At 36.3% G+C, this 15,173-nt stretch overlaps 1 protein-coding gene across 5 annotated transcripts in view; it reads left to right on the top strand.

Annotated features, from left to right (window-relative positions):
* Positions 1-15,173, top strand: part of DIAPH3 (diaphanous-related formin 3) — a 519,652-nt gene that overhangs the window by 318,255 nt on the left and 186,224 nt on the right. For all 5 annotated transcript variants that reach the window (XM_011990882.1, XM_011990885.1, XM_011990884.1 and 2 more), the window contains one exon: positions 977-1,106. In XM_011990882.1, coding sequence (XP_011846272.1) covers positions 977-1,106 — 130 coding nt within the window. The remainder of the gene's footprint in view (positions 1-976; positions 1,107-15,173) is intronic.

Below are 15,173 nucleotides of genomic sequence, written 5' to 3'. Positions count from 1 at the left end.
CCAGGCACAACCTCTGTTCAGACTGCCCTCTTTCCCTGCCTGATTATTGCCACGGGTTTTTTAATTACTATTCATGCTTCTCTTAGTACTCTTGCCCTAATCTTTTTAGCCACACTCACTGGAAGGAGCTTTCTAAAATGTATATCTGATCATCTCTCATTTAGATGGAAAACTGGCATTACTTCAAAATCAAAATCCTATTTCCATTGCATGACATTGCCTTTCCTTTTATTTTCTGGTCTTTTCAGATTTATATCTTTGCCATGTCCCTACTTGCCTTCCCTAATACAGATACACTTTAATTCTGGAGGCACTCAGCCACCTCAGATGTGTCATATCCTTCCTCATCTATAGTCCTTGTAAATGCTGCTGCATGAACCTGTGTTATTGCACTTTTGTATTTTTTCCTTCTCTTCCCTAAGCCCATACAAATTCCTGTCTTTGAAGTTTCAGTTCTGATGCCATGTCCTCCTAGATGAACTTTGTGATTATTTTTACTATACTATTTGTCACACCAAGGAAAATATGTATATTTTTTAACTAAACAGCTTCTTGAGGAAAGTCTGTGATTTATTTGTTGTTAGATCTTCAACTACTACAGTGTCTAGTAGGCATTCTATGAGTGTGTGCAAGTGATAAATGGATGAATGCCCAGGGATGTTTAAATACTCCTATTAAATAGACTCATAGGTTACTCTGTTTTCCTAGACATTTTGCCACATATTTTTTTTTTCTATAAAACATTGCATACTGGATTAAACTTACTCCTTTTTTGCAACAAATAATGATTTTCACCAAGCAGCAGCAAGTCAAAAGTAGTTTGTCAAGTATTTAAATAGTTGTTTTTCAAAAACGAAATCAACTAATTTTACAACTTTGAGTCCTTATCTACAAAGTACAGTATTAACATTATTTAAGTAGACAGAATATCAACATACTTATGACTCTGTGTTTTTCTCCCTCCTATTCTGTTTAGCTAAAGGACACAAAGTCAGGAGATCAGAAAACAACGCTACTTCATTTCCTGGTGGAAGTATGTGAAGAGAAGTACCCTGATATACTGAATTTTGTGGGTGATTTGGAACCTTTAGACAAAGCTAGTAAAGGTTTGTGCCTTTTTAAGAAACATTTCATGGCTCTGGTCTTCAGTGCTAAAAGACTGAAAATTATACCTTTTATTTGTATATACTTTCCACTTTATCACAGTGTTTTCATACCCAGTATCTCATTTTAAAAATAGAGAGTTGTAGAATATTGTGAGTTGTAATGAATGCAGGTATGAGTTTAATTTGTTTAGTTAGATGATGAGGCCTTATATTATAAATTACTTTGTTTTGCAGTTTAAACCTTATGGATACCTGCTAGCCCTACCTTCTACTGCTAAATCTCCACTTTGGCCAGGACGATGCTCTCTTGATTCAATGTCATTCATAGGCACTGATAGCTTATTATGTACCTGAGACCAGAACCAGCAATCAGTGTCCCCACTTGCCTGAGTACCGAGTCTATCTCTGCCCAACTTGTTGGTGCTCTCTTTTTTTGTTATAGAAGACACCATACCTGCCAGAGTTTCATTTTCACCCTCGGCCTGTCTTGATTTGTAAGACAAAAAATAATGCCCAAATTTCTAACCTGATTCTAGTCTCAATTGTGGGCTTAGATCAGGCCATAAAGGGTCATAGAACAGATAGACCTATTATTAATACTTGATTATAATATGATTTAAATATAATTTTTTGACTACCTTAATAATTCAATTTTCCTTTTTTTTTTTTTTTTTTTTAATGAGACAGAGTCTCGCTTTGTCGCCCAGGCTGGAGTGCCATGGCCTGATATCGGCTCATTGCAAGCTCCGCCTCCCAGGTTCACATCATTTTTCTGCCTCAGCCTCTCAAGTAGCTGGGACTACAGGCACCCGCCACCATACCCAGCTAATTTATTGTATTTTTGTAGAGACAGGGTTTCACCATGTTTGCCAGGATGGTCTTGATCTCCTGACCTCATGATCCGCCTGCCTCAGCCTCCCAAAGTGCTGGGATGACAGGTGTGAGCCACTGCACCTGGCCTCAATTTTCATTTATATTTCACATGGATTCTATCAACTGTACTTGGTGTCAAACAACCAATTTATGAATACATTTTGGAAAACAACTCATCTGGAATGCTGGAATATCTGTATTCTTTTTTTGTTGATTACTAGTCATTAGTAATATGAAATTGTCTTTATAATCTCTTTATTTTCTTTTTAATATTGGAATTCAACTTAAAGAAGGATATTTTATTGTTTTCCATGTTAGAATGAATATTTCTTCTTTAAAAAAATCAATTTTATCTTTTCCTACTCCTTTTAAATTGTTCTTCTTCTATAAAATGAGGCTTATAGAACTTTATTGACAAAGAAACATGTGATTGGATGAGATTTCTTTGAAAGTTTGTTCTGAGATGTATGTTTCTTTGAAGTAAATATTTCATATGGCCTGTCTTGATTTGTAAGACAAAAGCTTTAAAAAATAAGCTTTTTACTTAAATTTTTACTAATAAATCCTAGTGTTATAATGAATGATTGAATTACTTACTTTACCCCTCTGCTACCAAAAAAAGTCCTTGCTATAAGAAGAATCTTTCCATATATATAGTTATAGATGTTTTAATAGGATTCAAGAAGGGAAAATAATTGAAATTATTTTCTTGTGTTAAACCACCTGAGATAGGGCAAAAGGGCATTGATCTGAATGGGTTGGCAACATTCAAAATTACTCAGTGATATTCAGAATAACTCTTACTGATTGGTCCGTTAACTCAGGGAAATCAACTCTTCTAAAGAGAGAATTCTGATATTTTGGAATTTTTGACCAAATGGGATGAAAAAAATTGGAAATGAGTGTTCTTGATGGACATAAAGCAGTTTGATAGATAACAGAGTAGTGGATGAAAACATGGTACAAAGTACCTTGAAATACACAGGGAGTTTTTCTTCCTGGAGAAAAATATGGTTGAGTAGATGTATTTTTTATTGTAGAATTTATTGTTTAGCAGGTTTTGCTGTAAATGAAATTTTTAAAATATTTATGTTGACTCATACTTAAAATTCTTTATTAATATTCTAATTTGTTCTTTAAAAATATTTACCTTTGATAAGGACTTCCAGAACTGTAACCTGGTTTGGTTCTTCTGGGTATTTTTCAGTTTGTTGCTTTGGTGTTTCAGCAGGGCGTGCTGGGGTTTGAGGGCTTTTCAGTTTCCATCTGTTAAGAGTGGAGTCTAGTGTCTGTGGATGGGTCCACAGATACCGTTAATATGTTTCACAGGGAGCAGCCAGCTTCATCTTTAACACAGAAAAGCCATCACTGAAACACTGTTTATAGTATAGGTGATTGTTGAGCATAACTTTTTTATTATTATATTACTTTATTAATGAATGAGACTTGAGGAGAAAATGTAATGTTTTGAATTAAGTAAGTCTGTGTTTACTTTGGAGTGTTTTTGTGCTCTTATACATGTATTATGTATCATCATTTAAAAGTTTCCAGATTTGAAACCTCCTCAGTGAGCTATCACATGAATTAAAAAGTACCTTTGTTTTTGAGACATAACAAATCCTGATCATTAAGTACTCCTAGATCAGCAGGGAGAACTTTCATTGCAACTAATGAGCTTACCTGTATGATAGTTTTCAAAAATCTACTTCATTAGGACTGCTTCTTTTCTAAGATAGAATGGCTTACAGTTTTTCTGTTGCATTTCAGTGGAAGTATTTTGAGTCATTATTGTATTTCTGTATACCGTTGTAATATTTCTTTTTGTACTTCTAAGGTTCAATACATTTTTCCTTGTCTAAGCAGTTAAAATTAATCTACAAAAGTTTTACTGATTACTTCCCAATAATCTATTTCATTGTTAAATTTTATTAAAGAGTAGAAAATACTACAGAACTTACTCTTTTTTGGTTGGTGAGTATATTAAAATAAAACTAAGGTAAGTTTACAGCATCACCTTGGTCTGAACTTCTTAGAGTTATCATAATTTTACCATGTATTTCTATCCTTTCCTAGTCAACTCTTAATTCTAGAAATGGCATGCTAGTTCAGTCTGTAACTCATTCATCCAGTCATTAATTTAACAAACCTTTATTGGGTGATTACACTGTGTCAGAAACTGTGCTGTTGTCTTCCTCTTGGTTCAGGTGTAATGTCTGTGTCTTAGTGAAACCCAATCTGTCTCACTCCCATCTCTCTCTTTCCCAGCTGGCTCTTCTCTCTTACAGTCAATTTCCTTTACTTTCTCCTCTTCTTCTGTGCAGTGTCTATGCATTGCTTTTTTTTTTTTTTTTTGAGACGGAGTCTCGCTCTGTCGCCCAGGCTGGAGTGCAGTGGCCGGATCTCAGCTCACTGCAAGCTCCGCCTCCCGGGTTCACGCCATTCTCCTGCCTCAGCCTCCCGAGTAGCTGGGACTACAGGCGCCGCCACCTCGCCCGGCTAGTTTTTTGTATTTTTTAGTAGAGACGGGGTTTCACCATGTTAGCCAGGATGGTCTGGATCTCCTGACCTTGTGATCCTCCCGTCTTGGCCTCGCAAAGTGCTGGGATTACAGGCTTGAGCCACTGCGCCCGGCCTATGCATTGCTTTTTTAAAAGTGACTTTCACTAACCTAGTGGTGAACCCTTCTCTTTTTTTCTCCCTAGATCTTCTCTTTAGGTGATGCTTTCAATTCCCATAATACCACCATTATGTTAATGACTTACAAATTTATATCCCAGACTTTCCTTCTAAGATCCACACTTGTATAGACAATAGCTTTTGCCATTTCCATTGCACCTCAAAAAAGGTATCAGAATCATATTATGCCACAAAATGGGACTCTTGATTCCTACACCCTTAACCTCTCCTTCCAAATTTTATTTACTTGAGAAAATCCTGCTTTCCCCCACCCCTTCTTTGGATATCTTTTCTCTCATTTATCATATATCTATATAGCCTGCAGCATCTCAATACAGAGCTGCATGGTGGGTTTTGCCTAAGTTAAATCCGTGGGAAGCCGCAGCTGTGACCAAGAATGTTGTCTAGTTTTCTCCTTCATCAAGAAACTTAAATGTCACCTTCCCTTTGGTGCTTTTTGCTGGGAACCTCACCTAAATTTGTGTGTTCTACTGTTTCTTTAAGGATAAATTCATAGGTTTTCCAGGAATTCTTATACTACTACTTACGAACTGCTACTCTAGACCAGGATTTATTCCTGGGACAGCTGGGAATAGAATTAAGCTTCTAGAAGAGATCAATATTCAGTGTATTATCAGAGTAGATTCAATGATAACTCATTTTTAATTTTTGCCATATTTCTCTGTTTCCATATTTTAGCATTAAGAGCATTCATTGATGTATTTGATTTTTAAATCCTTTCCATTTAATACTACCCTTTCTGCTTTTAAGACTCTGTTTGTATGTTCTTAGCTAGCAATTCCTTAATTTGACCCTAATATTTGTCTGCTTAAATATGTCTCCTGGTTTCCAGTTCCTCATGAGTTTCCATCATTTTATGATAAATGTCTTACTAAATACCAAATGTTTATCTTTTATTCACCTACTGTGAGCACTTAGAACACTTAATTTCCAGTTGGCAACCACCTGGAAAATTTATAGTGTTTGAAAATTTCAAATTCATCTACTATCACAGGCATATATATTAATCTCTTTGTTGCTATAGCCTTCTAAAAATGCCAATTAAAATTTGTCAGTGAGTTTGATACATATTTTGAATAATCAGTATTAGTTATTAGTTTAATTGCATTTTATATCCCCTGAAGCAGAGTCAACACAGCTAACATTGTATTGGTTGGAATCATTATGTCGTGGAAGTTGTAGGTTGGGGCCTCATAATTTGTGTATGATCTATTAATTCATTTGGTCTTTCAAATCAGGTGTAGAATATTAGAATGTTATCTGCCTATATGATGTAGTTAATAGGATACGTTGTTGGTGGTGGAAATATTTATAATAAAATAGTTTAGTTATAGAAGACAACCATGTGGGATCTTGCTTTTATTGAATGGTCAAGGGAACAAAAATGTTTTCTAACTGTTACAGACTGTACTGTGTCCCTCATAAATTCCTATGTTAAAGCCCTAAACCTCAGTATGTCAGAACTTGATTATGTTTGGAGATAGGGCCTTTAAAGAGAGGAGAGTTAAAATGAGATCTTTAGGATATCCCTAATCCAATCTGACTTGTGTCCTTATAAGAAGAGGAAATTTAGAGTCACAGCCATTCAGGGATGTACATGTACATAGGATAGACCATGTGAAGACACAGTGAGGAGGTGGCCATCTGCAAGCCATGGGGAGGGGCCTGGAGCAAATCATTTCCTTATGGCCCTCAGAGGAAACCAACTCTGCTGACACCTTGATCTTGGACTTCTGGCTTCCAGAATTGAGGAAATGAATTTCTGTTGTTTAAGCCACTCAGCCTGGGGTATTTTGTGAAGGCAGCCCTAGCAAACTGATATACTAAGTTAAGACATTTTTCTCATTTGCTTAGAGGTCTTTGGCTATAGAATAGAGTAGCCTATACTGAATGACTTTCCACTTTATCAAATCAGTTGAAGTAGCAGTTGTAGACCTGCTGTGTTGGATGTGCACTAGTAATCAATTTAGAAATATCAAAGGTTCTTCTACAAACTATGAATTATCACATGATTTGAATTAATTGCAAGTATGCTTCAATTCCTCTTTTGAGTAGACATGAAACATAAATTAGTACATATATAAGGTTATATTAAGGCATTTTAAATAAATATATTCATGAAAATTCTCATTTAATTTCAGGATTAGATCTATGGCATTTCCTAGATTTTGTTTTAGAATACACTTAATCATGCTGTACTATACTAAGTTTTTGTTTTGTCTTTTTCTTTTACTCACTATATCCATATATATGTTTTTTATATATATCCATAAATATATATATATCCATAAATATATATATATTTATTTTCCATTTCTCCTTGTTTTGCTACTATAATAGTTGTAATTTTCATATAAGCAGGTAACTGATAAAAATTAGTAACACTTTGCATTATTTCTTGAGACCTTTCCAAAAGTAAGGCATAGGTGGATGATGTTACTGTTTTTTTTTTTTTTCATTTTCCTTTGGGAATAATGAAAATATTTAGTATATCCAAGTTGTGTACTGCTGGTTCTACAGATAGATTGTGGAGTAAAAACTATGTTCGTAAAGCCAGCTTATGATTCCTAATGGTTTTATGTCTCAGGGAACTAATTTGACTATCTGCAGTCATCTAGTAAATATACTTAGGAATTTACTTAGGAATTTTAAAGCATACATTAGTATACTTTACGTATATATTTATATATATTTAGTAAGTATACTTAAGAATTCTAAAATAATTTTAATGTTAATATAAGCCAAATATTATAAAAGTTAAATTTATTTTTAAAATGTAATTTATGTATGTTTGCATATACTTACCAAAATGTTAGAATATGTAAAATTTTATGTTCAACAAATTAATACTTTTTTCACAAAAAGGTATGATGAGATATCACTGGGCCATTCCCAAGGTAATTATAGGATTTGTGAAAAATATTTAGAGTATATTGCAAGTGTGGTATACTGGTAAGAGACCACATGTTTAAATCCTGCCAGTTTATTTCCAGGGATTATCTGTATAGAGTTGGCATCAAAAGTTTAAGTTGTAGACTTGGATATAAGATTGTAAGAGTGATCATTTTGTAGTGCGAATATAAACTGTTTTGGAAAGCAGCAGAGCGGAATAGAAAGAGCATGTCCCAAAATCACTAGAAGGATTAAGGATTCTGTAGATTGACACTGAAGAACACTGGGCATGGAGGAACTACTTGCAGCAAAAGATTGCTTTTTGAGATACTGAGCTAGGAACATTTCCTGAATCTGCTGTGGCTTGGGCTGATAGATGATGATGAAGAAGAAAACCACATCAGGAAGACCTCTATATCTTTTTGGAGGTTAACAGGCTGAAAGTGGCATCAATATGTCATTAATCTTTTCGAGAAACTAACAGTTTACAGTGTTTGCAGATTTTGGGCCAGCTACGGATTTGAAGTAGCTACTTGAGCAGTTCTGTCAGTGTCACCTATGAATCATAGCGAACATCAAGTAACAGGACAGAACCACCAGTGACGACCAAGGTTTTAGAACTCTCTTACACTCGTGGTTGTAAAGCAATATTTACTGCACCTTAGTTTTGCAATATGAAGTAGGAAATTACAAACAAAGTAGGTGAAAGAAAATTTCAGAATAGTGTTTTCTGAAGGACAGTTTAACGTAACAAATCTGTTTATTGCAAAGAAACCTAAGCAGTGGATGGAGCGGACACATTAATGGCAATCTTATGAATCTTATTGGAGACAAGGTTGACATGTAAGCAGTTGGGGGAAGAGGTATGGAGATAATCAGATGCTGCAGGTAGAATTGTCAGCTGCTCTCCAGAAACCAGATTGTATTTATGTATCTTACAGAATCTTGAATTAGTAGTTGTATTGGTTTGTTAGGGCTGCCATAACCAATTACCACAAACTGAGTGCCCGTAAACAACAGAAATTAGTCTCTCACTAAAGTCCCTGAAATCACCGTATTAGTAGAATTGGCATCTTCAGAAGGCTCCAAGGGAGGAAGCATCCCATGCTTCTCTTCCAGCTTCTAGTGGCTACCTGGAGTCCTTCGTGTTCCTTGGCTTGTAGATGCATCACTCCACTCTCTGCCTGCATCTTCTCACCATCTTCTCCATGTCTCTTGGGGTCCTCTGCTTATGGACACTAGTCATTGGATGATGTCAGTCATAGGATGATTTCGTCTCAAGATCCTTAACTAATTTCATCTGCAAAGTTCCTATTTCCAAATAAGTCACATTCTGAGGTTCTGGGTGGATAGGCATTTTTGGGGGGCACTATTCACCCACTACAGTCATCTTTGGCATAAGTCCTATAACTGCATGGAGATAGCACCCATCTTTGAGTATTACGAAATAGTTCAGGGAAATTATACTAACAAGTATATCTGGAAAGCATTTATCATTAAATTGTGAAATAGTTTGGTTTTTAAGGGTTATTGTTAACATGCTTCCAAAATACCCTTTTCTTTGTCATTGTGTGAAAATACTAAACCAGTTAAAACTGAAATTATTGTATGCCTTTGTGTTAGTCCGTTCTCACATAGCTATAAAGAGCTACCTGAGACCGAGTAATTTATAAAGAAAGTGGTTTACGTGGCTCACAGTTCCATAGGCTATACCAGAAGCATGGCTGGGGAGGACTCAGAAAACTTACAATCATGGCAGAGGGCAAAGGAGCAGCACACACATCTTACATGACTGGAGAAGGAGGAAGAGAATGCAGGGGGAGGTGCTGCACACTTTTAAACAACCAGATCTCATGCAAACTCACTCACTATCATGAGAACAGCAAGAGGAAAATTCACCACCGTGATCCAATCACCTCCAATCAGTGCCCTTCTCCAATACTGGGGGTCACAATTCGACGTGAGATTTGGGAGGGGACACAAATCCAAACCATATCAGTCTGTGAATTTAAGGAATTTTTTTATTGATAGGCCATGATAACAACAATAACTATGATAAGTGATTTTAGTGGGCAAAATTAAAAATATATTTGCAATTAGATTATAGAAACATTATACGTAGAGAAACTGTTATTTGGACCATGGACTCTGAGGTTAGGTAACTGGTTCACCTGGAGTTGAAACCCCAGCTTGTTACAGGTATAATCTTAGACAAGTATCTTATTCTGTCTGAGCTTCCCTTTTCCTACCTATAAAATGGGTGCACTATTAGTACTTAACCCAGAGGTTTGTTGTGAGGATTAAACAGGTTAATATGTGTAAATGTTTATAAAGTTTGAAAAGTACCTATTAATCATTGTATAAATATTCTCTATGTTTGTTATAGTTGTTGCTTTTATTTTTCCGTGATTATGTATTGTTGACACACATCTGCCTATCTGTCATTAACAGTGCAGGTAAACATGAGTCTATGTGAATAATATGTTATAGAATTTTAATATGTATTGTCAGAAATTATTTGAACAGATTCAAATAATTGAATCGCTCCACAACTCTTTTAGGTTTTCCTCAAAGACCACTTTCTCTACAGGACCTTCTGTGATCACTCAATCTAAAACTGCAAAAAACCCTGCCTTGGCATTCCAGAGCCAGACCTAAGACATACCTTGACTTCTTTAATTGGCTGGGTTCTATATCTGCCACCTAAAATGTAAAGTTCATTTTAGTCTGTTGTGTGTTGCCTGAGGCTTATTCAAACTTTAGAACATAACAGCCACAAATTTTTTAGGCTTATGTTGGTACTTTTCTAAAAATGTTGGTACTTTTCTAAAAATTAAAGAATAATACACATACAGTTACATAAATGTACATAAGTGTACAGGATCATAAGTATACAACTCAATGCATTTTCATGAGTTGGACATGCTAACATAGGGAATGGAATTTGCAAAATGGGTTCTATTTTTCTTCCTCTACTTCAGCCCACAACACTTTCTTTTGTATTTTGAACTTTGACATAAGATTTCTTTTGAAAACGGAGTTCTAGACCTAAACAACCTTTGAAAACAACTGGTCTCCAGCAACTCTTCAACTCTGAGTTTATTTTTCTGGAGGTGTATGCATGAATTTAAAAAAGAATTTTTTTTCATTTCAGCCAAGAATTATGAAGGCCTGCCATATGGAAATATAAAGTAACTTGTGAGAAATGATATAAGTGATAGGAAAATCTAAAATGATATTTATTCACACTCATAGGAAAACCTAAAGAAAATAAGATCTTGGGTAATCGTCCTTTCTCCCCTCAGAAGCAATCACCCTTAAGCACAGATTTAAAATTGATCAGCAGTGAGACCCTTTTGTCATATAAATGTCTATCACTGTGATGGTGGTTTCTCGGCAGCTATCTTTCAAACTACATATTTTATGGAAAAAAAGAACTAGTGTTTTTAGTAGTTTTTGATATGTTTTGACTCTATAAGGAAAGGACTCTCAAAACAGCTTGTCGAACTCCTGTTTGGTAGGCATTGTGCTAGGCACTTGTATTAGGAAGGATTAGGCTTGACTGTGAGTGACAGAAAAAAAAGTTAGTTTAAATAAGATTCATCTATTTGGCTGGGCGCGGTGGCTCACGCCTGTAATCCCAGCACTTTGGGAGACCGAGACGGGTGGATCACGAGGTCAGGAGATTGAGACCATCCTAACCAACATGGTGAAACCCCGTCTCCACTAAAAATACAAAAATTAGCTAGGCATGGTGGCACATGTGTGTAATATCAGCTACTCGGGAGGCTGAGGTAGGAGAATCACTTGAACTCGGGAGGCAGAGGTTGTGCCATTGCACTCCAACCTAGGCAAAGAGAGAAACTTTGTCTCAAAAAAAAAAAAAGATTCGTCTATTCATTGTCTAATCAGTCATTTAGTGAATACCTCATCCATTCTAAGGCACCAAAGAGCTGTGAACACAAAAGCCTCTGCTTTCTTGAAGTTTACTTTTTAGGTGGCAGATATAGAACCCAGCCAATTAAAGAAGTCAATGTATGTCTTATATCTGGCTCTGGCATGCCGAGGCAGGGTTTTTTGAAGTTTTAGATTGAGTGGTCACAGAAGGTCCTGTAGAGAAAGTGGTCTTGGAGGAAAACCTAAAAGAGTTGTGGAGAGGCCATTTATGTTGGTATTTGAGAGAAGCCTATTCCAGGCAGAGGGAAAAGCAAGTGTAAAGGCCTCAAGGTATGGAAGTAAGACTGGAGCAGAGGGAGGGAGGGGGAACATAATAGGAGATAAGGTCAGTAAAGTAATAGATCCTGTAGAGCATTACTGTCCATTGTAAGGATTTGACTTTACTCTGAGATGAGGAGCCACTGGAAGGTTTTGAGCAGAAGAGTAACATCTGACTTAAATTTTCAAAGGATTATTTTGGCTGCTCTGTTGAGGAAAAAGTGTAGATGAATAATGGTAGAATTAGTGAAACCACTCTGATGCTGTTAAAATAATCCAGAGGAGTAATAATGTTGACTTGGATCGGGAAGAGTAGTGAGGGTGGTAAGAAGTATTTGGAAAATCAATGAATTTTGAGGTTAGAACCAACAAGATGCGCTCTCTGGTTAGATGTGTGAGGCATGAAAGAGAAAAGAGTTATAAAAACTAATGATTTACTGAGATGTAGGGGCAAGTCAAGGAGGAAGATAAATTCTAGTTGTAAATGTGAGTTTAAGGTGCCTACTAAACATTAAGGAAACATGTCCAAATAGGCCATTGGAGTTCAGGGGAAGGATCTAGGCATGAGAAAAAAATTGAACATTTTTGAAGTCCTGCTAACATGCTGTCTTGGACTTCTGGGGCTGAGCTGGTCTCCAATAGCAGCAAGTGAAAACTAGTCTCATTTGAAAGTGAGTTAGTCTGCACTTAACATTTCCCCTATGACAAAGTAAAAAGCAGTAAAATTGCCCTCCCATGTACATGTGCACAGAACCATTATACTAACGGAACATTTTGAATATTGTTATTAAACATTTCTGTTATGCACCTCTTTTTATTTAATATTTATACCATGGTTTTGAACAACTTCTCTAAGGGAATTCTCAAATCTTATAAGTAAACATGATTTCCTTTGAGATGTGCTTCTCCCACTAATATACTTTCTCTTCTAAAAAACTGCCTGCCTTTAATACCCTCTTTGTACTTGTAAAGGACAGGCTGGCTCTTTCTCTCAGGGGATGAAATAGCTCAACAGAATTGACTGGTGGCCTTTAATTGGTTGTATTCATTTCCTCCACTTGCCTTCTCCCTTTCCTCTTTCCATGTTCCATAGCAAATGAAGGCATTTCTCTTACAGTATTATGTAAAAGCAACAAAAATTAAACCATCATTGCATACATTATAGTAAATTAATTAGGGAATGCAAATTCCATTTGGTATTACATGGGGTTCCATCAAGAATCAGAACAATGGGAAGAAAGATCTGAGTCAAGTGAGTCAAGGAAGGTACGACTACTTGATGAGGATGACTGGCTGTTCACTTAGCATTGCTCCTTTGTCTTTCTTTTTTTTTGAGACAAGTTCTCCCTCTGTCACCCAGGTTGGAGTGCAGTGATGTAATCACTGCTTACTGTAACCTCAAATTCCTGGGCTCAAGCTGTCCTCCTGCCTTAGGCTCCTGAGTAGCTAGGACTATAGGCAGGCATCACTACCCCTGGCTAGTTTTTTTTAAAGTTTTTATAGAGATGGGGTTTCACTACGTTGCCCAGTCTGGTCTCAAACCCCTGGCCTCAAGTGATCCTCTCACCTTAGCTTCCCAAAGTGCTGGGATTATAGGAGTGAACCACTGCACCTGGCAGCACAGTTTCCTTCAATTTATCTTTGCCTGTTACGAACCAAGTTTGCCTGTTACGAACCAAGTTTGCCTGTTACGAACTACAATTTATTTTTACCTTGATTTTTTTTTTTTTTTTTGCAGTGTTGTTTTAGTTTCTTTTTGTCATGTAATGGATTTTATAATGATATTCTAGAATTTAGGTTTTGTTGTAGACCTACTTAATAGTCAAGATTTTTTTTTATACTACTGAGGTTTATTTTGGACCATCTTGTCCATACAATTTTATTATTTTAACTTGCATTTATAAAATGTTGTTATAGCTTTATACAATGCTTTTATTATTACAATTGTCTAGGAAGAAATGTATTGCCTGGAGCCTGAAACTAAATAATTCACACATGAAACAATTGATTCTATGAGTGTAGGAAGGTTGATTTAGTTTGCATGTTTAAATTGTCTGTGGTAATAAGTTGTTCTTTAAGCTTTCCTTAAAGAAATCAGTTTCCCTGGGTTGTATCATGATATGTAAGAGTGTGACATTTTTTAGTAAGCTTGTTATGAAATAATGACCAACACCTCCAGGAGATATTCATAGAGGATTTTTTTAAATTACAAAGATTACTTTATGTAACCTCTCCTCTCCTTTATTACTTGAAATCTTACTCTAGTAAATCACAGAGGCCATAGTGTTATAAAAAGCATGTATTCATGATTGATTTAAACTTAAATATTTATAGTTTCGATTTTAACTTTTACTCTAAAGCTTCTTTAACACCTCTGGTGTATAATTATCATAATAATAAGACACTTGGAAAAAAGTCTGTATCTTAGATTTTAATGTCTGGGATATTTAATCTGTTGTATTTTCCTATTTCATTTTTAATGCTCGTATCTGAAGAGGTTAAAGTTAAATCCAAAACCCATTCCTTCAGCAAACATTTGAGTATCTGTAATACGTTTTGTAACTGATACAAAGATGAATGGTGTCTTCTCTTAAGGAATTCCCAGCCATTTGGGAGAGGAAGACAGATAAAAAGATAAATGTAAATGCAGAGTAGTAATTGCAAAGATAGAGATAATTACCAGTTGTGATGGGGAGAAAGGGCACTTTACCTGTGTACTTGCTGTAGTTTTTGACTCCTTGTAAATTATGAATGGTTACGACCCACGGGTGAAGTGCACAAGGCAGATAGACATACATTGTTTCAAGGGTCAGTGACAGATTAGATGAGGAGTGATATGGACAGGGGAACTATAAGCAGTATGTATTTTTTAGATGAGTATTTGGCAGGATCTGAAGTAGAGCACCCCAGGTTGTAGGTGGTCCCTTGTTTAGGAACTCAGATGTTACGTAAGCAGTTTGCTGACATGCATTACACAGGAAAGGGGCAGCTTTACCGATTGTCTGGAAACCCCTATGCACAGTGTAAACAACACTGGAGAAAAACAGTAGGAGACCAGAGATCAGAGAATAGAAAAGGGTTCCTGATGACTTTAAAAGTGTAAAGTTGGCCAGGTGAGGTGGCTCACTCCTGTAATTCCAGCACTTTGGGAGGCTGAGGGAGGCAGATCATGAGGTCAGGAGTTCAAGACCAGCCTCACTAACATGGTGAAACCCCATCTCTACTAAAAATACAAAAATTAGCCGGTCGTGGTGGCGGGCGCCTGTGGTCCCAGCTACTCAAGAGGCTGAGGCAGGAGAATCTCTTGAACCTGGGAGGCGGAGGTTGCAGTGAGCCAAGATCGCGCCAGTGCACTCCAGCCTAGGCAACAGAGTGAGACTGCGTCTCAAA

This window comes from Mandrillus leucophaeus, unplaced genomic scaffold (genome assembly GCF_000951045.1).
Source record: "Mandrillus leucophaeus isolate KB7577 unplaced genomic scaffold, Mleu.le_1.0 Scaffold387, whole genome shotgun sequence".
Classification (NCBI taxonomy): Eukaryota; Metazoa; Chordata; class Mammalia; order Primates; family Cercopithecidae; genus Mandrillus; species Mandrillus leucophaeus.
The sequence above is the reverse complement of the archived record's forward strand: the minus strand, read 5'-3'. Positions and strand labels throughout refer to the sequence as shown.